Source organism: Salmo salar, chromosome ssa01 (assembly GCF_905237065.1).
Source record: "Salmo salar chromosome ssa01, Ssal_v3.1, whole genome shotgun sequence".
NCBI classification, from domain to species: Eukaryota; Metazoa; Chordata; class Actinopteri; order Salmoniformes; family Salmonidae; genus Salmo; species Salmo salar.
In genome coordinates this window covers 134,623,952-134,644,386 of record NC_059442.1, presented here as the reverse complement: position 1 = coordinate 134,644,386, position 20,435 = coordinate 134,623,952, and the positions used below count along the sequence as shown (strand labels likewise).

The 20,435-nt window shown below is 42.4% G+C and overlaps 2 protein-coding genes and 1 non-coding gene across 16 annotated transcripts in view; 2 read left to right on the top strand and 1 right to left on the bottom strand.

The window, feature by feature from the left end:
* Positions 1 to 12,300, bottom strand: part of LOC106564698 (AP2-associated protein kinase 1) — a 32,300-nt gene extending 20,000 nt beyond the window's left edge. For 10 of the 14 annotated variants that reach the window (XM_014130964.2, XM_014130983.2, XM_014130993.2 and 7 more), the window contains exons 1-10: positions 11,271 to 12,299; positions 7,105 to 7,223; positions 6,764 to 6,872; positions 4,230 to 4,372; positions 2,639 to 2,760; positions 2,348 to 2,429; positions 1,931 to 2,063; positions 1,594 to 1,697; positions 1,242 to 1,336; positions 891 to 1,042 (exon numbers count right to left, since the gene is read on the bottom strand). In XM_014130964.2, the coding sequence (XP_013986439.2) occupies positions 891 to 1,042; positions 1,242 to 1,336; positions 1,594 to 1,697; positions 1,931 to 2,063; positions 2,348 to 2,429; positions 2,639 to 2,760; positions 4,230 to 4,372; positions 6,764 to 6,872; positions 7,105 to 7,223; positions 11,271 to 11,430 (1,219 nt within the window). In that variant the 5' untranslated portion in view covers positions 11,431 to 12,299. Of the gene's footprint in view, positions 1 to 890; positions 1,043 to 1,241; positions 1,337 to 1,593; positions 1,698 to 1,930; positions 2,064 to 2,347; positions 2,430 to 2,638; positions 2,761 to 4,229; positions 4,373 to 6,763; positions 6,873 to 7,104; positions 7,224 to 11,270 lie in introns of all 14 variants that reach the window. The other 4 variants (XM_014131010.2, XM_014131019.2, XM_014131036.2 and 1 more) reach the window with 2 other exon arrangements.
* Positions 10,358 to 10,427, top strand: trnas-uga (transfer RNA serine (anticodon UGA)). The gene has a single exon. It is a non-coding gene; the product is annotated as a tRNA-Ser (tRNA).
* A 131-nt stretch (positions 12,301 to 12,431) lies between the features above and the next one.
* On the top strand, positions 12,432 to 19,981 carry anxa4 (annexin A4). The gene is made up of 13 exons (XM_014131056.2): positions 12,432 to 12,737; positions 13,941 to 13,999; positions 14,641 to 14,728; positions 15,643 to 15,737; positions 17,127 to 17,240; positions 17,433 to 17,523; positions 17,913 to 17,992; positions 18,261 to 18,317; positions 18,543 to 18,636; positions 19,047 to 19,142; positions 19,295 to 19,353; positions 19,481 to 19,603; positions 19,717 to 19,981. Exons 2-13 carry the CDS (start codon positions 13,991 to 13,993, stop codon positions 19,768 to 19,770), a joined length of 960 nt encoding a protein of 319 aa, XP_013986531.1. The 5' UTR covers positions 12,432 to 12,737; positions 13,941 to 13,990; the 3' UTR covers positions 19,771 to 19,981.
* The last annotated feature ends 454 nt before the right edge of the window (positions 19,982 to 20,435 follow it).

Genomic DNA, 20,435 nt, shown 5'->3' with positions numbered 1-20,435 from the left:
GAGCAGTTTGAGCCTTAAGATAATATTTTGGATTTATCAAAACTGGGGGGAAAACAAGTGTGTTTCAGGTCAGTTCAGGTTCAGCTCGATGTGAGCTACCTAGCTTCTTCTGGTACATGCCCACTTACGCAGACATTTATTTATCGTGGCTAATACTCAATGTCCTCCATCTACTGAAATGTTGTCCAACTTAGCATGCTGCCATTAGGGTAGAGCAGGGTTCTGAGCAAAAACAAAAAGGGTGAGGAGGATTTTTCATTGTTGGACATAAGTGTAAAAACACCAGGAAAATCAGCTCCAAGTGATTTGAATTCAGGATTTTTTCTTCCACACTCATAATAGTGTTTTTTACTAATAGAAACATCAACGTGAAGATATCTGTAAATATGTATGCATTAATATACAGTATTATAGGTACCTCGTATTATTAGTTGTATAAGTAGTTATATCTGTAGTTTTTATTAGTTTTAGGCCTAGTAGTTGTATAACTTCATGCTGTTTATGTAAGTTTTACATTATTATTATGCAGTAGCTGCCATATTATTCTTGTTACCAAGTATTTGTTTTTTTTCTTCATTTGGACACTCTTGAAAACAAGATGGTGCATCTAAAGAGATTTCTTCCTGCAAAATGTAAAACAAATAGAGGTTCACTTGATCATATGCTGATGTAAGGAACGTTTTAAATGATTATGTTTTAGTCAAATATATCTGTTTGGGCTTCTTGCAGTCAATTTGCAGTCTACAAATGATTAGTAAGTAAATTCCGGCCTAGGGTAGAGAATCTACCTCAGTCGCTTCTGTGTATGTATCGAGTACCTAACATGCCTCCAAATAAACCAATGTTAGCCTAATTGCAGTACAACGGCAGAGCGGCCGGTTGGTACATACCTAGAGGAAGGGCAGGGAGATTGGCCCGTTTCCGAGGGGTGAGGGCAGCCGGTTGAATGGGTAGGATGCCAGCGCTGGGCTGGGCATGGCCAGCTTTGGGCCTCTGCCGGGGCGTGATGGAGGTCTCAGTGGTGGGGACAGGATCTGTCAACCTGGGGGAGAAAGGTGAGAGTTGGTGATCAACTTGTCAATGGTACGAAATTACCTTATGAATGATGTCAAAACAGAACAGAGAACACACAACTGACAAAAAATAAGGATACTAGCCTCAATACTGGTGTGTATAACCACAAAACCAGAAGATTACTCAGGCAGCCCCCCTGTATGACAAACACCAGCATCCAGACTTACCTGGCCTTACTCTGTGTCTGGCTCTGGCTCTTCTTCGCTGCAGCTGCCTCACTGGCTTTGATTGGCTCAGGGAGTTGAGCAGGAATTGGAGAGTTCTATATGGGGGTAGATTAGAGATGAAAGTATTGTACATTTATATTTAGGAGGGAATGGAACCACATGACAACAGATGACAAGCACATCCAATAGCTTCAGAGCATGGACTGAACAGAACATTGGTAGGTCTGGCTCAGAGCCCGTTAAGAGACCAATCCACAGACTATTCCCCGAGCAGAGAGAGACAGACATACAGACTAGAAAAGGTCACCCCCCCCTACAGAGGTCACCCTGACCACAGAGCAGAGAGACTAACCTTCACATTCTGAACAGGGCAATCCCGACGAGCCAATTTAAAAGCAAAGTAGGACACCTGGTAGATGTCAGGCCTTTTGTCAGGGTCGGGCTCCAGCATGTACCCTGACAAACACCAACAGAATGACAAGCAGAGGTGGAAATATGAGAGAAAAAGTGAGACCAACTGAACCACACCAGAAGAGAGAAAAGCAACACACTGACTAACCCACAGCCTATAGATTAAGCACGGTTAGATAAGGACGTAACATGTAGTACAGGACTCATAAAATACGTAATGGCGTTGTAGAATCTACACTAATTTCCATAGCAGATACAGTGAGTGGTGGAATACTGACGGATGAGGCAGTGCAGGTTGTAGGAGTAGCGGGAATTGTCAGGAATGGTGAAGCTGGCATCACAGATGGCCACCTGACTCTCCCCGAACGGTAGAGTGAAGTAGCACAGCTTATACAGCAAACAGCCCATCGCCTGGAGAGAACACACACACAATAATAAAGTTACATACCATTTAGAACCAACACCCAAATGCCTCGAGAAACCTGAAGGGAAAAGGCTTCTCCACACAAATATGGCTCTTCTAACTTCCTACTGTACTAACTAAACCAAATATTAGCTTGAAGTTTTCATTTAGTTTCATGAGCATTCTGTGACAGATACGCTACAAAGTGTACTGTAAAAAAGACACAAACAAATCAGAAGCTGGCAATAATACCATGACTAAAGCTTAGATCTAAAATACAACATCCACTCACCCATATGTCAGCTTTAGTAGTGATAATCTTGCTGTTGTAAAGGTTTACCATCTCAGGGGCACGATATGACAGAGTGGTGTACCTGAGAGAGAATAGGACAAGGCCACAGAAAGGAGGATAAAGAACACTATGATGCGTATTGAACTAACACAAGGCTAACCTCTGACGAGGCTCGGCTGAAAAGGCATATATTCCTCTGAACTGTATTCTTCTACAGCTGTAAAAAAAAAAAAATTGCTAAATTCAAAGGAAATAAAATGGCAGCATATTAAGCTAAGCAAGTTCACAAACTTTTTTATTTCGTCATCGACTATTGGCACTCCTTCAATCTGTGGGTTCTGGAACTTATTGGTAGCACTGCCAAAGTCACAGAGCACATAGTGGCCTTTATCATGTAACAGGATGTTCTCCACCTGCAGAGATACAAAAGAGAAGAAAAGTCAAGCAAAGCCAGAGAAGGATAAAATATGAAAGTGTCTGCTGAACGGTATACAGTGCATTTGGAAAGTATTCAGACCCCTGAACTTTTCCACATTTTATTACGATACAGCCTTATTCTAAAATTGATTAAATTGTTTTTTCCCCCTCATCAATATACACGCAATACCCCATAATGTGAAAGCAAAAACTGGTTTTTAGACATTTTTGCAAATGTATGAAATAAAAAAAAAAGAAAATATCACATATACATAAGTATTCAGAAGAAGTTTGGAACCACCTCTTCCTAGAGCTGGCCGCCCGGCCAAACTGAGCAATCCAGGGAGAAGGGCCTTGGTCAGGGAGGTGACCAAGAACCCGATGGTCACGCTGACAGAGCTCCTCTGTGGAGATGGGAGAATCTTCCAGAAGGACAACCATCTCTGCAGCACTCCACCAATCAGGCCTTTATGGTAGAGTGGTTAGACGGAAGCCGTTCCTCAGTAAAGAGGCACATGACAGCACGCTTGGAGTTTGCCAAAATGCAAACGAGATTCTCTGGTCTGATGAAACCAAGATTGAACTCTTTGGCCTGAATGCCAAGCGTCACGTCTGGAGGAAACCTGGCACCATCCCTACAGTGAAGCATGGTGGTGGCAGCATCATGCTGTGGGGATGTTTATCAGAGGCAGGGACTGGGAGACTAATAAGGATCGAGGGAAAGATGAACGGAGCAAAGTACAGAGAGATCCTTGACGAAAACCTGCTCCAGAGCGCTCAGGACCTCAGACTGGGGTGAAGGTTAACCTTCCAACAGGACAACGACCCTAAGCACAGAGGCAACACAACGCAGGAGTGGCTTCAGGACAAGTCTCTGAATATCCTTGAGTGGTCCAGCCAGAGCCCGGACTTGAACCCGATCAAACATCTCTGGAGAAACCTGAAAATAGCTGTGCAGCAACGCTCCCCATCCAACCTGACAGAGCTTGAGAGGATCTGCAGAGAATAATGGGAGAAACTCCCCAAATACAGGTGTGCCAGGCTTGTAGCGTCATACCCAAGAAGACTCGATACTTTACTCAGTACTTTGCTTCAACAAAGTACTGAGTAAAGGGTCTGAATTGTTATGTAAATGTCATATTTCTGTTTGTATTTTTTATAAATTGGCAAACATTTCTAAAAACCTGTTTTTGCTTTGTCATTATTGGGTATTGTGTGTAGATTGATGAAAAAAACAAACAATTTAATCCATTTTAGAATAAGACTGTAACCTAACAAAAATGTAGAAAAAAAATCAAGGGATCTGAATACTTTCCCGAAGACACTAATATATCTATATCTATATATATATTAATATTATTTATATGACAGGAAGACTAAGCCAAGAACGAGATGAGACAGAGGGAGTGGGAGCAGAGTAAGGAGGTGGGAGAAAACACAGGAGCAGGATTCTATTCCTCCGCACCTTGAGGTCCCTGTGGATGATGGGCGTCTTGCCCTGGTGCAGTCGAGACACGGCGTCACATGTGTCACAGAAGATCTGCAGCACCTCTGCCTCTGTGAAGCCTGTCTGCAGACGCTGGTTCATCAGGTTCACCACCTGGCCCCCTGCAGAGATACATTGCTCAGTCTCATTACTGAACACAGACACTGGGTATGGAGCTAGCAAGGTTCCTCAGTACACCCATCTGGCACTCAGACACTCAGTCTCTTGACCATCTAAAACAGTGGTGTTCAAACTTTTTCAGCGGGGACGCCATTATTTTTTTTCCACCAGAATTTCTGGGGACCCCATTTTCTTTCCACACGAGTTTCTCGTGATCAAACCTCACCCCAAATCTAAATGACAAGCATAAAATCAGTAAATTAATATTTTTACATCAACAAATAACCTTCAATTCATTACATTTTCAAGAACCCCCTCCCCAAAATACACAATAAAATGTTATTTTTCAAATGCATCTTCTTCTAAAACTTTTGTATATTGTCCTATAAAATAACATGTATTCTTAATGTTTTTTTGGGGTGACCCCACTGCAGTTCCCCCGCCCGCACTAGTGGTCACGACCCCAACTTTGAATACCACTGATCGAAAATGACCACTTCGCAATAGGAGGCCTTTACAAAAAATTAGGAACACCTTTATAATATTGAGTTGCATCCCTTTTACCTTCAGAACAGCCTCAATTCATCGGGCATGGACTCTACAAGGTGTCAAAAGCCTTCTACAGGGATGCTGGCCTATGTTGACTCAAATGCTTCCCACAGTTGTGTCAAGTTGGCTTGATATCCTTTGGGTGGTAGACCATTCTTGATACACACGGGAAACAGTTGAACGTGAAAAATCCAGCAGCGTTGCAGTTCTTGACACACTCAAACTGGTGCGCCTGGCACCTACTACCATACCCCGTTCAAAGGCACTTCAATCTTTTGTCTTGCCCATTCTCCCTCTGAATGGCACATATACACAATCGATGTCTCAATTGTCTCATGGCTTAAAACTCCTTATTTAACCTGTCACCTTCCCTTCATCTACATTTACATTACATTTTAGTCATTTAGCAGACGCTCTTATCCAGAGCGACTTACAAATTGGTGCATTCACCTATAATATCCAGTGGAACAACCACTTTACAATAGTGCATCTAAATCTTTAAGGGGGGGGTTAGAAGGATTACTTTATCCTATCCCAGGTATTCCTTGAAGAGGTGGGGTTTCAGGTGTCTCCGGAAGGTGGTGATTGACTCCGCTGTCCTGGCGTCGTGAGGGAGCTTGTTCCACCATTGGGGTGCCAGAGCAGCGAACAGTTTTGACTGGGCTGAGCGGGAACTGTGCTTCCTCAGAGGTAGGGAGGCGAGCAGGCCAGAGGTGGATGAACGGAGTGCCCTTGTTTGGGTGTAGGGCCTGATCAGAGCCTGAAGGTACGGAGGTGCCGTTCCCCTCACAGCTCCGTAGGCAAGCACCATGGTCTTGTAGCGGATGCGAGCTTCGACTGGAAGCCAGTGGAGAGAGCGGAGGAGCGGTGTGACGTGAGAGAACTTGGGAAGGTTGAACACCAGACGGGCTGCGGCGTTCTGGATGAGTTGTAGGGGTTTAATGGCACAGGCAGGGAGCCCAGCCAACAGCGAGTTGCAATAATCCAGACGGGAGATGACAAGTGCCTGGATTAGGACCTGCGCCGCTTCCTGTGTGAGGCAGGGTCGTACTCTGCGAATGTTGTAGAGCATGAACCTACAGGATCGGGTCACCGCCTTGATGTTGGTGGAGAACGACAGGGTGTTGTCCAGGGTCACGCCAAGGCTCTTAGCACTCTGGGAGGAGGACACAAGGGAGTTGTCAACCGTGATGGCGAGATCATGGAACGGGCAGTCCTTCCCCGGGAGGAAGAGCAGCTCCGTCTTGCCGAGGTTCAGCTTGAGGTGGTGATCCGTCATCCACACTGATTGAAGTCAATTTAACAAGTGACATCAATAAGGGATCATAGCTTTCACCTGGATTCACCTGGTCAGTCTGTGCCATGGAACGAGCAGGAGTTCCTAATGTTTTCTACACTTTTTGTACATCTACTATGCCTATAACATACATTCACATAATGGAAAAAAACCTGGCGCAGCGCAGAACTCAAATGATATGCAAAGACAAGTACAACAACAAAGTCCCCACACCAGTGGTAGGCCCAGATCACATGTCAAACTCATTCCACGGAGAGTCGAGTGTCTGTGGGTTTTCGCTCCTCTCTTGTACTTGATTGAGGAATTAAGGTCACTAATTAGTAAAGAACTCCCCTCACCTGGTTGTCTAGGTCTTAACTGAAAGGGAAAAAAACGAACCACGCAGCCACTAGGTTCTCCACGGAATGAGTTTGACACCCGTGGCCTAGATGGAAGTTAGACTAATAGTCAGACAGAGAGCGCCCTCATGTGGAGTGACAGTTGACTGGCTTTATTCTTGTCTTTCAACTACACTTGATTGAACGCAGACCCTTCAGTAAGCACTCACCTTTACAGTAGTCCATGAGGATGAGCACTTCCCACACATCTCCTCCTCCACAAGTGGTGATACTAGAGTCCAGATAGCCAACGATGTTCTTATGGCCGACCAGGTCCTTCTGCAAGAGCACATGCACAACCGGATTACATTAACAGGCAGAGTGAACATTATCATGCCATTTAAGTTCCAGTTCAACTTGATTGTCCCCAGAGGGAAATTGTAACTGATAAATAATGTAGTGCAGAGTTCACGGGCCTTCCTGTGTTTTCATGTAAGCAGAGGAGAATAATAAACAGAGTAGCTCCCCTCCACGCATGCCGTGGGAGTGGGGTAATCTCACAGCTACTCACCATGATCTGGATCTCTCGCTTGCACACCTGCAGGTCGTGCTCATTGTTGACATACATCCTCTTGAGGGCACAGCGGAGTCCTTGGCTGGTTCGTACCAGGAACACGATGGCAAACCCCCCTGTGAGAAAGAGAGAGAGTGAATGAGACCGAAATAAGGTTCAGTGTTTGGAGGCAAGCAACCATTGGAAGTCTGTGTTGGCAACACCACTCTGTGCTAGGGCTGGCACAATTACAGAAAATAAACTGTCAATTTTTTTATCATTTTAATCATCTTCTTTTTTTTTTAAATAACAGCTGATTAAAAACAGTACAGCAGAGCATTTGTGCGGTTGAGTCTGTTTGTGTGGTAACAAAAATGGACACTTTACAACATGATGAAACTTTGTTCCTCCTTGCTGAAATAAGCAGGGTGTTTTAGCAAACAAGTCTTCGGTTGCCTAGGCAACACCCCCTCCCTGCAGCAACAGGGAGGGGAAATAGAATGAATTGAACGCGCATGGAATCTCTAGCCCTGGCAATATGACTGGTAAACTCGCAATGGCTGCCTGGTATAGAACGTTCATTCAGATTATGTTAACTGATGTGGCTCATGCAATGGAATGTCTTTTTTGTAATGTCAGTTGAGTTGAATCAACAAATCACAGCACGTATTGATGGGTACACTTCCTGCTTTGCTCCTATGGGTACACTCACAATTGCCGCCAGTCCACGCATATCCACTCATTGATTTGAATGGTCATGTCACTTGAGTAACCTCTGGTGGCAGAGCATTCCATGACGTCATGGCTTTGTTTTGGTTTGGGTACCGTGAAGAAACCCACAGTGGCGTGTCTGGTGGGGTATTTATGTCTGTTTGATGTGTATGCAAACAGATTATACAAGTGGTTAGGCATTTAACACATTTTTCTTAAAAAGACTAGAAGAGAAGTAGTCAATTTCTCCTCAACCATGAAAGACTATCGTGCATATTGTTGATGTTAGTTCTGTGTGTGCAGTTAAGGGCAAGACGTGCTGCTCTGTTTTGAGCCAGCTGCAGCTTTTCTAGGTCTTTCTTTGCTGAACTTGACCATTTTACCAGACAGTAATCAAAATGGGACAAGACCAGAGCCTGAACAACTGTTGATCTGTGTGTAAAAAATACAGAACATCTTTTTATAACAGACATACCTCTCCCCATCTTCACAACAACTTTGTCAATATGACTTGAACATGATAATTGACTGTCCAATGTTGCCGATGACATGCATGTCGATTAAGGCAGCCCTCCACACCCTGGTTAAATGCGGAAGACACATTTCATTTGAATGCATTCAGTTGTACAATTGACTAGGTATCCCCCTTTCCCTTTACTCCTAGGAGTTCTCCTTCTTTTAAATGATATCAAACTAGTGGGTTAATATTTTCCAGTGATGAAGACATGTCTCATGGTATGGTGGGGTATGCTAAACGGGTCAACATTCCTGAATGTTTTGGCTTTCAGTTCCAAAAAGTTACTTTCTGACCACTTCTACCATGGACCAGACCAATATTTATAGAAAATGTTGTTCAAATCCAAAGGGGTGTGGTCAAAACGTGATTGAAATCAAATGGAACAACCCAGTAGTGGTAGTGACGGCAGTAGTAATGGTGGTAGTTGTAGTAATAGTATTGTAGAAATAGGGTTTTCATAGGCTCTGGTTTAGTTATAGTGACCTATTATTGGGTGGTTTGTAGGTGTGGAGTTGTTACAACGGATTATAGTGGGTTAGCATAGTAGGCTAGATTGAGTAGTACACCATCATAATCCATATAATGTGTTTTTAAACTCTCTAAATGTTTTAGTTTGAACATTCTGAAAGTTTTGTGGCAGAGATTTCAGTGTAGTATGCTGAAGCCTGTATTCCACCATTGAAATGAATGAGGATACAAGAGTGAAAGGTTGAGAATGTGACTGCTGAAGCAAGTCACACCAAACATTAAATAAATACTCTTATAATGGTGATTCGCGTCCCATTATGAAACAATATGATTAGAAGAGAAGGCAAGATATTTGAGTAAAGAAATCAAATAGGCCTAACCATTCCGGTAAATGCAGCATCCATAATGTAGTAGCACATAGCACATAGAATTACATAAATAAACCCTGGAGTAGCATCCATAACAGCATCATTAGTCATCTTCTGCCAACTGCCTTAGTGGCATCATGTTTAATTCCTCACTTTCAGCGCAACTCAAGCCTCCATGATGGCATTGCCCCAGGGAAACTGAAGGCCTATCTAGCCTAACTGTCTTAGCATGGAATTCACTGTCTTTAGCTAATGTTGATAACATATATATATATACCATACTATATGTTATACCATACTGGTGTTCAATTTCAGTGTGTAGAAACTGCAGTGTACTGTGTAGCTCTATACAGTATTGCAGTGCTAGTTGCTGAAATAAGACTGGGGCAGGGATAGGCTACTTCAACAATATGCAAGACGCTGACTCTCTCTCTATTCAGCATGTTTTAGACTCAATTCCTGAACAGTGTACACTGCAAAGCAGCGCTTCAGAAGGATGGACAGAATAGGCAGAAATCATGAGATGCAATTTGCCTTCGTAACCAACAAAAGCGTGGAATGTGAAAAAGTGATAGGACCATTATTGTCATGATGAACCGAGGTTGATAGAGCAAAATTGCAGTCTTTAAGAAGACGGTTGTGCAAAGTAAACTACTTTTGTAATATGTCAGGGCTACATCATTACCCTACCAGTGAAAACAATCCACACAAATGACTCTACTGAGCAGGATAATGCAGGCACCGCAATTTCTCAGCAAGCAGCACTCGTATCTCTCGACACACTCACATGCACACATAACATGCACATAGCCACATCCTGGGGATATAGAGTAGCAGGTTAAGAGAAGAAGGTGTATACCTTTCATCCAAGTGTATGATACAAAATGGTATGGTGTTATGGTAACAGGGGTTGAGATAAATTTGAGAATTGAGATGTGCAATTATTATAATGTATATTGTGTTTATTTAGGCTAGGCTATGCATTTGGCATTTTTAAAGGCTATTTCATTTTTCTATTCTGGAATTATTTCATTTCAAGAACTGATTGAATTTACATAAACTTGAACAAGATGGCTGCTTAAGGTTAAAAATATACTGTTTTGAGAGGTGATTTTTACCATTTGCACAGGGAGTCAGGGATTAGCCTAATATTACATCACTTCCTCACATCAAGGCATTATCTGCAGGTTCTTTGGACTTCACTACTGTGTGGCTCAGTTGGTAGAGCATGGTGTTTGAAACGCCAGGGTTGTGGGTTCGATTCCCACGGGGGACCAGTACGGGAAAAAATGTATGAAATGTATGCATTCATTTAAGTCGCTCTGGATAAGAGCGTCTGCTAAATGACGTAAATGTAATACCCAAACGATCAGCAACTTGATCTGTATGGTCTTGGGTTGTCAAAAGGACAAAGATACCAGGTTTAATGTCCCCAATGGACTTTAGTTTAAGAGTAGGCCTACAGATACATCCACACCCCAGACATCTCTCAGTGCTCTTCAGTACCTGAAAATGAGCCTCTTCTCATGTCCATGGTCACACATTTTAATAAATCATACAACACCCAAAACAGACTGTCCCTGAGTACATTTAATCAGCACCTCATATGTAAGGGGATTTCCTGCCAACGGCTTTACCTAATAAAGCTGCCGCTCAAACAACGACAGAGCTGTCAGTCACGCGACAGATAAATCACTGTCAGGCAGCAGCCCTTACACTTGATCATCAAAACTGGAATCTACAAACAGCATGGCTCCTTTGAATTGCTTATCCACCTACATTGAAATGGTAATTGGGCTGGGTGTGTCCGATATTCAAGTGTCAGGAATAGGATTACATCATGGCATTGAGTGGAAAATTGACAAATATGTGTCTCTGCCAATGACAAAGCCTACTGTAGCCATATCATTCTGAAACCTAGGCCTGCCTCTGGCTTAAGCAGTACTGAATGTCATCATACCACAGTTCGTGTAGCAGCTACCTGGCTGGTAATGACTGATCAATGTTCAAACATTGTGGCAGTTTGCTGTCTGACTGAATTGTCACATTTCATGTTCTCAGTCAGCACGGGCATCAAAACATTTCCAAAAGACAAGCCTCAATTCCTACATCTCACTCACCTTCGGCCACTGTTTCTTCAATAGTGACTTGGTGTCGACCTATAGTACATGAACGTCCAATTAAATTGCCACCTACATGGCTGGATCCACTGCTACCTCCTCCAGAACCAGGTCCAGAACTGACCAACTCCCGACGAGATGAATCAAAGAACTTCCTCATGATAACTATCAGTCAGATGATGAGGAACTATTATCCTCACTTCAATCAAAACGACGCAGAATGCTCAAATGACGACGCAGAAAGCTCAAATGTCCTTATTTCCAGCGATGTCAGTTTCACAAATTAACTTTGTTTTCTGGACAAGGCCTAAGGTTTGTCTGACAAAACCAGTTTTGTTGTGTGCAGATGCCAAAAACAGCAGTGATTTCTTCACCAGCAGCTAACGTTAGCTGTCAATTATGAGTTAACTCCGAATAACCAGTCTCCCATTTGCTTGACAGACTAATATAGCTAAGATAGATGCTAATATATTTCCGCTAAACCTTGCGCAGTATTCGACTTGCTCATCTTGGAGGAGGACATTTCTCCATCAGTGCAGCTATTCAGGGGGTTGTGGGTCCCTCCATCTCCGCGGCTAGCTTAACGTTATGACATTTCATGTAGCTAAGGTTATCCTGTAAAAATTATGTCCGTTGTAATATATCCCATGTAAAACGTGCCAATATTACACGATCCTTCCATATTTAATGTCGTTCAGCAAAGAATGATTATTTCCAAGTCTGCTACAATTCATCATCTAGCTAGCTAGCCAGCTAGGCTACCAATTAGCCAACGTCAGCTAGCTTACTGCCACGAACCGCTACCTAGCTATTTCGCAACAGGAAATGCCTATCAAAATGACAGGAAATGGTAATTCCGAAATGTACCAATTGTAGCTACTTTCGACCTCAGTTTGGTTTGATAGCTCCCTTAGAAAATATAGATAACATATTGCTAGCTAGTCAGTTAGTATATGTTAGATGTACGCAAGATAGGCGAATACAAGCTTCGGCTACTACGACAACACCAACATATCAGAAGCTGCCTACAGCTTTACTGCAGTGGGGTCATGGGATCTGTAGTCATGAGTTCTGTAGTCATGAGGTCTGTAGTGAGGGGGGCACACTGGTGGCATTGACTGGTGGGGGCGCGGGTGAGCAGCCACAAGGGAGAATCTCTAAAATGAATTCATTAGTATACTAGAATATGGTAATGGGATGACATGCTATTTTCCTCTTGAAGCATAATACAAGGTACAAGTATCTGCAATCACAATTAACAATTGTAAAAAAATAAAAAAAGAGAGAGAGAGAGAGTTCTTCACTGTAAAATATAATGTAGCCTGCCCTAGTGTAACCACAAAGGGGTGGGACCGAAAACTCCTCTTTGTGTCATCCACTGTGTTGCGTTTTAACGGCCGTCATTCGCAGAAGAGAGCTTCCTTTCGGTCTGCTTCATTAGAAAATATCGTTTTTACTGTCTCTACGGTAAGTAAACATTTGTATGTGATTTTATAGGATGAGGTTAAACTAGAAATATAGGCTCGATATGTATTGTGTTGTTTTTACCTAGAAGCTTAAGAATACCTACTATCTTACACATTCAAGGGTGTGTCTCGAACAGAAAATTAACCTCAAAGTTATTATTCCGTTGCTGGCTGTCAGCAGACAGATATACATACATCGCGTCCTGCAAACTATATACTTATTGAATTGGGCCATAAGTTACAATCACAAGCCGGGCAACTTGGAAACTAACAAGAAACTATAAGAACTGTTTTGCGTAACAATGTCTCCATATTTACCAAAGGTTTGTCGAGTCTGCGCAGTTGTTACTTTGAAAACTACATTTACTCCAGTGGGCTAATGCTGGTTACTAATATAGGCCTATTGATGTAAAAAGTGATTCAGATAGGTGTGACTTTAGATCTAGTAATGTTTTGATATGGCAGTGTGACAGAGGCAGGGGTTAAAAGGGTTCTTCTTGTGCCAGGTATTTCGACCCCAAACTGAGCAGATGTAGACAGTACATTTCTGAAAGAGTTGTCATCCTTGGCTAATGAAGAGGCACAATATGGACAACACCCCTGGACGAAAAGGGACACTAAAAGGGACAACACCCTGGACAATAAAGATGTTGTCCCCTATTAATATAATAATTAACAACATAAACTATATTGAGTGACACCATGAAGTAAATAAGCTCTGACCAGAGATGTATTTTGTCTGATTTGGATTTTGGAGGAAGTGTTGTCGGCTAATTGTTTCAGTTGGTAGAGTTGATTTTTAGAGTAGGAAATTAACTAAAGATTCAGTGTCTCTCTCTCTCTCTGTGTGTGTGTGTGTGTGTGTGTGTGTGTGTGTGTGTGGGTGTGGTGATGAAACATTAATGAGGATAATGAGTATTTAACCCAGTCGTTCCTACTGTGAAAGCTCACCACATTGTTATTCTCTACAGGGCTGATTTAGGTAATGTAGCAACAGGACCATTTGCTTTTGATCAACTGACCGAAGTGGGAATTAACAAATGTATGTAGATGGTCTATGTTTCGTTAGCCCATCTTTATCTGTTACTCAAAGGTCAGAGGTATTGTATGGATAATGGTAATATAATGCGCATCTCAGGAAAAATGGCGTATATGCGTTTATTAACCATCCTGAGAAATAATATAACTGTTTTTCTTTTGATAGCTTTTCCCATCTCTCTTGCTCACGTTTGGAAACTCTATCTCACTGGCATAATGGCAGCGGTAAGTCTCAGCACCCGAACGTGTCTACTGTAGTGTGAGTGAACTATGAATGATTTTAGTGTTCAACATTTTCATAGATTTGCATGATCAGATTTACATTTGTTTGTTTTCGTTGCTTAGTATTGGAAATCATTTACTTATCAACAGTAAGTTCATTGTAGCTTGCATAAAACATGTATGATGTCCTATACCAATGAAATTGTCCAATTCAATTTTTACTGCTGTAATCCTACTGACAGCAGAGACAAGACAGCTTTTTGAAAGTAGCAGCCACAGTATACTACAGAGGCAGTCAGACATATAGGCTACACCTATACTGTACATAATAAATACGTGTTGCTGTTACTGAACAAAATCACACAGATCTGTTGAGATGTGTATGTTTGTGCATGTGTGTACCTATAGCCCAGGGGTACTCAACTCTTACCCTACGAGGTCCAGAGCCTGCTGGTTTTCTGTTATTACACACACCTGGTGTCCCAGGTCAAAATCAGTGGATCTTACTTCAAGGTCCAGAGTTGAGTTTGAGGGTGATAGCCTATGACTCAAAGTACAATAGTGTTGGATAGTGACTGGATAAATGCCAGCTGCTGAATTCATAGGGAGTTATATGTATGCCATTTTAATATTTGCCACTGCAGATTGGCAACCGTGGAACTGTGACTGAAGCCGCTGGCTTCAAAGTAGAGGAGGATGTAAACAGACTGAGAGGAGCCATGAAGGGGGCTGGTGAGTGATCCCAACATTCTAAGAGATGACTGGCTGTTTGTTTCTAAGATCAATTCAGACATTCCGAAAACAATGTCGATGAGTATGGTAGGATCCCCTTTCTTCTGATAAATAGGTCTTAATTCTAAAATAGTTGTATGTCTTTCCTTTCAATGAAAGCTTCAAAAATACCTTCCTGTTGAACAGTATGCTATTAGTACTTTCACATCAGTTGTAATTATTCTAGAACTCTCTACAGGCCCTCTACACAGGACTGTAGTCACTTTCCATTTCTAAGACCTCATTCATTTCTCTGAGTGTGGCCTGGGAGTCATTTCTTTCCTTCTCCACTCCGGTATACTTGACTCATCTTTTTATTTTTTTCCCCCCATTTTCAACATTATTTTTTGCCTTTCTCCTGTTCTAGTCAGAAGTTACTGTAGGATTGCATTATCTTTGCGCCTGTGTTATATTTTGTGTCTATGCTTTTTACACGTCTGTGCTGTAGGGATACAATGCAGAAAATACAATGAGCTTTGTAAGAAAACAAGTTACGCGCTGTTAAACACAAGCCTACAAGATAGTATACAGCGCCACGTTGGGAATGCTGATGCTGTTAGCTAGACGTAATAGGTTTCACCTGACTCTAGTGTGCGACGCATTAGAACCAGATGGCAGATACACTGAGAACCAACTGTGCCTGTAGGACCCGGGTTTTTCCAGGGTGAGAGAGGAGCTTGGAAGCCGGAAGTGTGTCTGTTCAACATTCAGGTTGAAATCTGGCTGAGTTCTTTGTAACTGTGTGATATCGGGGCGATATTTAGGATATTTCAATGGTGATTGATGCTGTTTTGTCAACAGTAAGTTATTTTACCTAATGGATCAGTATAATGTGAAGGTATACAGTAATGTAACCCTGTGATGGTTTCTTATAGGCACGGATGAGGCAGCTGTCATTGAGGTCCTGGCACGTCGTACCATTGCTCAGAGGCAACGCATCAAGGAGGCTTACAAGCAGACCGTGGGGAAGGTAAGTGTTCTACTGACTTATGCCTGTCTTATTACATTTCTCATATCACAGTTTGAATTATATATTTTTTTAGTTACTACATTTACATTTTAGTCAGACGCTCTTATCCAGAGCGACTTACAGTAGTGACTGCATACATTTCACACCTTTTTTTTGTACTGGTCCCCCGTGGGAATCGAATCCACAACCCTGGCGTTGCAAACACCATGCTCTACCAACTGAGCCACACAGGACCAGACTATTCTCAAAACGTTCCAAAAGCTAAACACCACCAGCTCCAGTAAGGGGGGGTATTTAATAGTTTATAGTGACAGGAGAGTGCAGGGGTTGTGTAAATGGTTATATTTATCATGTGATCAGTCATGGAAGGATATACTACAAAGCAGGATCATGGAGTTAGCCAGCTAACTGCCCTAAATATTCTAAAATAACTTTTAATTTTTTTAGAAAGATAAGCTTGAAACGGGCATTCTCTAATTGACTCAACAACCACAAACACATATCTATGTTTAGCTTTCTTAATTAAGTGGGAAAATCAACAAATATTTCTGGCTATTTATCCAATTTTAGCTGGCTAACTTATTGATGATGTGTTATAGTATACCCTTCTGGTTTGTGGCTTTGTGTGTGTGTTTTTCTGGGTGTGGTGGTGTCTGGTGTTAATGGTAACATTGTGCTGACAGTTGGTGCCTCAGGTTGATCATTAACTCTTACACAAAGATGGTTATGTGTTTCAGAGAATAGAGAGAAGCTTGTCTACCATCACAGGTTAGGTGGAAAGACCTCTCGCTCATGAGGGTTGAGGTTAACCTGATTTTAAATGAAGGCCAATGTCAGTCAGGATACTGCACTTTGTGTTTAAGTGAAGTAGGGAGTTTATAGAATGACAGGCCCCATGTTAAACGATAACTAAACTCGGCATTTAAAACTAAAAGGGAAGTCTGATCAATGTCTACTCTATTGACACTGTTAGATAGGAGCTGACACAGTCTGGCATACAATAAATCATTGATAAAGTTATCTAAAAGGTCCCATGAATGAGGAAGCTTGCCACAGGGAAGGACAAAGATTGCTAGTGGAATCCTCCTGGTCAGAAACAGTGAGTCATACAGTGCACGGGGACACCCACAGGCAGGCTCATGAAGAAGCTAAATGTGTCCACTACAAACCTTCTGTGTACAGCTCTTTTGCAGCCACGCCCTTCTGGAAGCAGACTTGTATCTGGAATGTCTGAAGCATTTAGTCTGACAGATGAAACATTTTGAAGGCCTTGTTTATCACCTCTGAGATATGAGTGTATGAGAGAAGTAGTGTATGCTTACTTGCTTACTAGGCAGGAGATTGTGTCAATCGGGACCCATTTAAATGTCTGTCTCTCTGTCCCTGTAGGACCTGACAGATGATCTGAAGGGAGAGCTGACGGGGAACTTTGAGAACGTGGTGCTGGGCCTCCTGATGACCGCTCCTGTGTATGATGCCTACGAGCTGAGGAACGCTATGAAGGTCAGAGGTTATCACTGCTAGGGACACCATCACAGTGGGGATTGATGTAACACTTTTCAATACTGCACTTCTTCGAGCTATTGACATTGTATTGGGCTGTTCACCTCATCCACAATCCATAAATGTGTTGCATCACACTACTCTTTGAGGTACTTACATAGCTCTCCACATCTCTATTTTACTGAATGCTAGGGTGCTGGAACAGAGGAGGCTGCTCTCATTGATATCCTGGCCTCAAGGACGAACGCTGAAATTAGAGCCATAACAGCGGCGTACGTCAAAGGTAGTAGCTACACAGTACACATTCTGTCTGTGCCATGTATTGAATCTCCATCTGTAGAAGAGGTATCGCATACGGTGTATGGTACAAGTTGATACTTTAGTATTGATCACTGTATATGAAGAGGAAATCTGATCTAGGATATCAGTGTCTCGCCCTCTTGAGAGTGTACGGACAAACAATGAATCACATAACGTGAACACAATGCATGATATGAATGATTTATTAGTGTCTTCTATAGAGCAATATTCAACTTTTGTTGCCTGCCATAGCTTTTGACAGGGTGTTCACGAACCGTTTCAAGTGTTGTGTGTTATAATTGCAGAGTCCGATCACTGGGTCTAAGGTCATTCTTAACTCCTACTTTTTGCTTAAATCGTGTGTGATGGCAGATTATGAAAAGAACCTGGAGGAAGATATCGATGGTGATACTTCCGGAATGTTCCAGAGGGTTCTGGTCTCTTTGCTCACGGTGAGGATAGACCGTTACAATATTGACCTCTCTGAATACACACCTGGTTGACCTTCATATTCCAACAATCAAAGGAAAGCCAACCGATCTACAGTACATGAATTGTTGTAAAGGAAATAGTCACTCCCCCTTCACTTCATCACTTGGGTACAATTTAACACATAATGGATGTTTGTAGTTTTTAGAGGCCTCTTATGGCCAGGTAATGGTCATGTCATTGTCTGACTCTTTGCTAACATGGCCTCTGTGTCTGTCCTGTGACTGACAGGCGGGGCGAGATGAGAGCAACACTGTGGATGAGGCCCAGGCTGTGAAGGATGCTAAGGTGAGAATATGGACCCAGAGAGGAGGTGACCTGGCTCTGTCTATCTCGCATAGTAGCACATGCTGGGGTATCAGGATCACCCCACGGTTAGGAAGATGAACAGTAAGATCAACTTTAGACATAGTTTTTTAAAAACCTAATCTCACATCAAATATGTCCCAAAACAGTCAGTGTTGGGAGATTTTCTGTTTGGGTTTGTGAAGTACTTTTGCTGTGGGTTTTCAGGATATCTACGAGGCTGGGGAGGCTCGTTGGGGAACAGATGAGGTCAAGTTCCTCACTGTGCTCTGTGTGAGGAACAGAAATCACCTACTCCAAGGTATTGTCCCCACAAAAATATTTCTGTGTATATTCATTTAGCAGCAGTACACCAACGCTGTACACCACCGTCGCCGCAGCGATACACTCCCAAAATATTGTATAATAATAAAATAACGTTTCTGCCGAGACTCACGTTTAAGATCAGAGTGACAAGTTACAAGAAGTTACATATCACCAGAAGTGACCTTCTCACAGTCTACTTGTTTATTGTTTGTTTATTGCACTTTACACTTCTCTTCAGTTAAGATACTTACTTCCACACTGACTTTGGCACAAAATGTAATGCACAGACACTGTTCTGCGGACATGTTCTGGTTATTTGAGGAACCAACATTTTGTCATGTGCTTCTTACTCACTACAACAGTATGATTAATTCCATATCTCGCTCTCTCACCTCATTGTCTCAGTGTTTAAGGAGTATCAGAAGATCTCTGGGAGGGACATCGAGGACAGCATTAAGAGGGAGATGTCTGGCTCTCTGGAGAATGTCTTTCTGGCAATAGGTCAGACGGGTCCAATTTGTTTCAGTGCCTCTTGTAATAATGTACCGAAGACAGATAAGACTGAGAGTCCGATCAGTTCTGATGAAAATAAGCTAAACTAAAGCTTGTTGAGCTATCATGCCTGATGTATCGATCTGATTTATTTTTTGCAGTGAAATGCCTTAAAAACAAGCCAGCATTCTTTGCAGAGCGGTTATATAAATCCATGAAGGTAAAGATTTTGAAATTGAGACTTTTTTAACACACCTCCCATGGAGGGTGCATATCTGCTTACGCTTGTGGGTTATCCGACTGAATTCATCAGAATGTTGACAGCTCCTTCCCTCCTGTTTTTTCAGGGTCTGGGAACTACAGACAGCGTACTGATTAGAATCATGGTGGCTCGGGCCGAGATTGACATGTTGGACATCAAGACCGAGTTCTTGAAAGCGTACGGCAAGACTCTCCATTCCTTCATCAAGGTGAGACCCTGGTCACAAGGGATGAAGTAATGATTTGTCTCATTTAAAAGTTAGATTTGTGCCCATTTCTTTCTGTTATTTTGACGTAATCTGAGTGTTTCTGTATTGTTTAGGGAGACACATCTGGAGATTACCGCAAAATCCTGCTGGAGTTATGTGGAGAGTAGTGGAGAGTAGGACGTTGAACATCTAGGACATCATTCAGCGATGACTTCACTCTGCAACAACACCATTGGTGCCTCTACTATCTGCTGTTTCCTTTGCTTACAGGTCTCTCAATATCCTCTGCTCTTCTGTAGCCAGAGCATTTTAGACTGACCATGATGCCTTTTTTCACAGTTTGTAATACTGATTAAACCAAAGACAAGTGACATTTTACACCTGCTTGCATCTCTTTATTGATCCCCTGCTAGAGCTTTAATTAGTGTTGTTGGTTAGAGAGAGCTGTTGCCACATCTCAGGAAGCATAAAAGATGGACCTTGTGAACCTCCGCCTCCCAACCCCGTCTCAGCGGAAAGCCATTTTCATCTCTCACTGTTTGAAGTCCATTTAATGAATTAGTTTGGATGGCTTGTTTGTTGAGTCACCTCTGAGTCATTTGATTCAATTACCTTAATTGGATGTTAGTCTGATTTGGAAGGCAGAGTATGTAATCATCTTTGTGCCTAGACCCTGTCCTCGTATTTCAAGGCTGCGCTGAGACTTATCAACACCCCAAGTTTCACTCAGGTAATCCCAACCATAAATGATCAGCGTTATCATTCTACCGCAGGCCCGCAACAGGTGACCCTCATTGACTTGTTTTAATCCACTTCCTCGCTCAAAGCATAG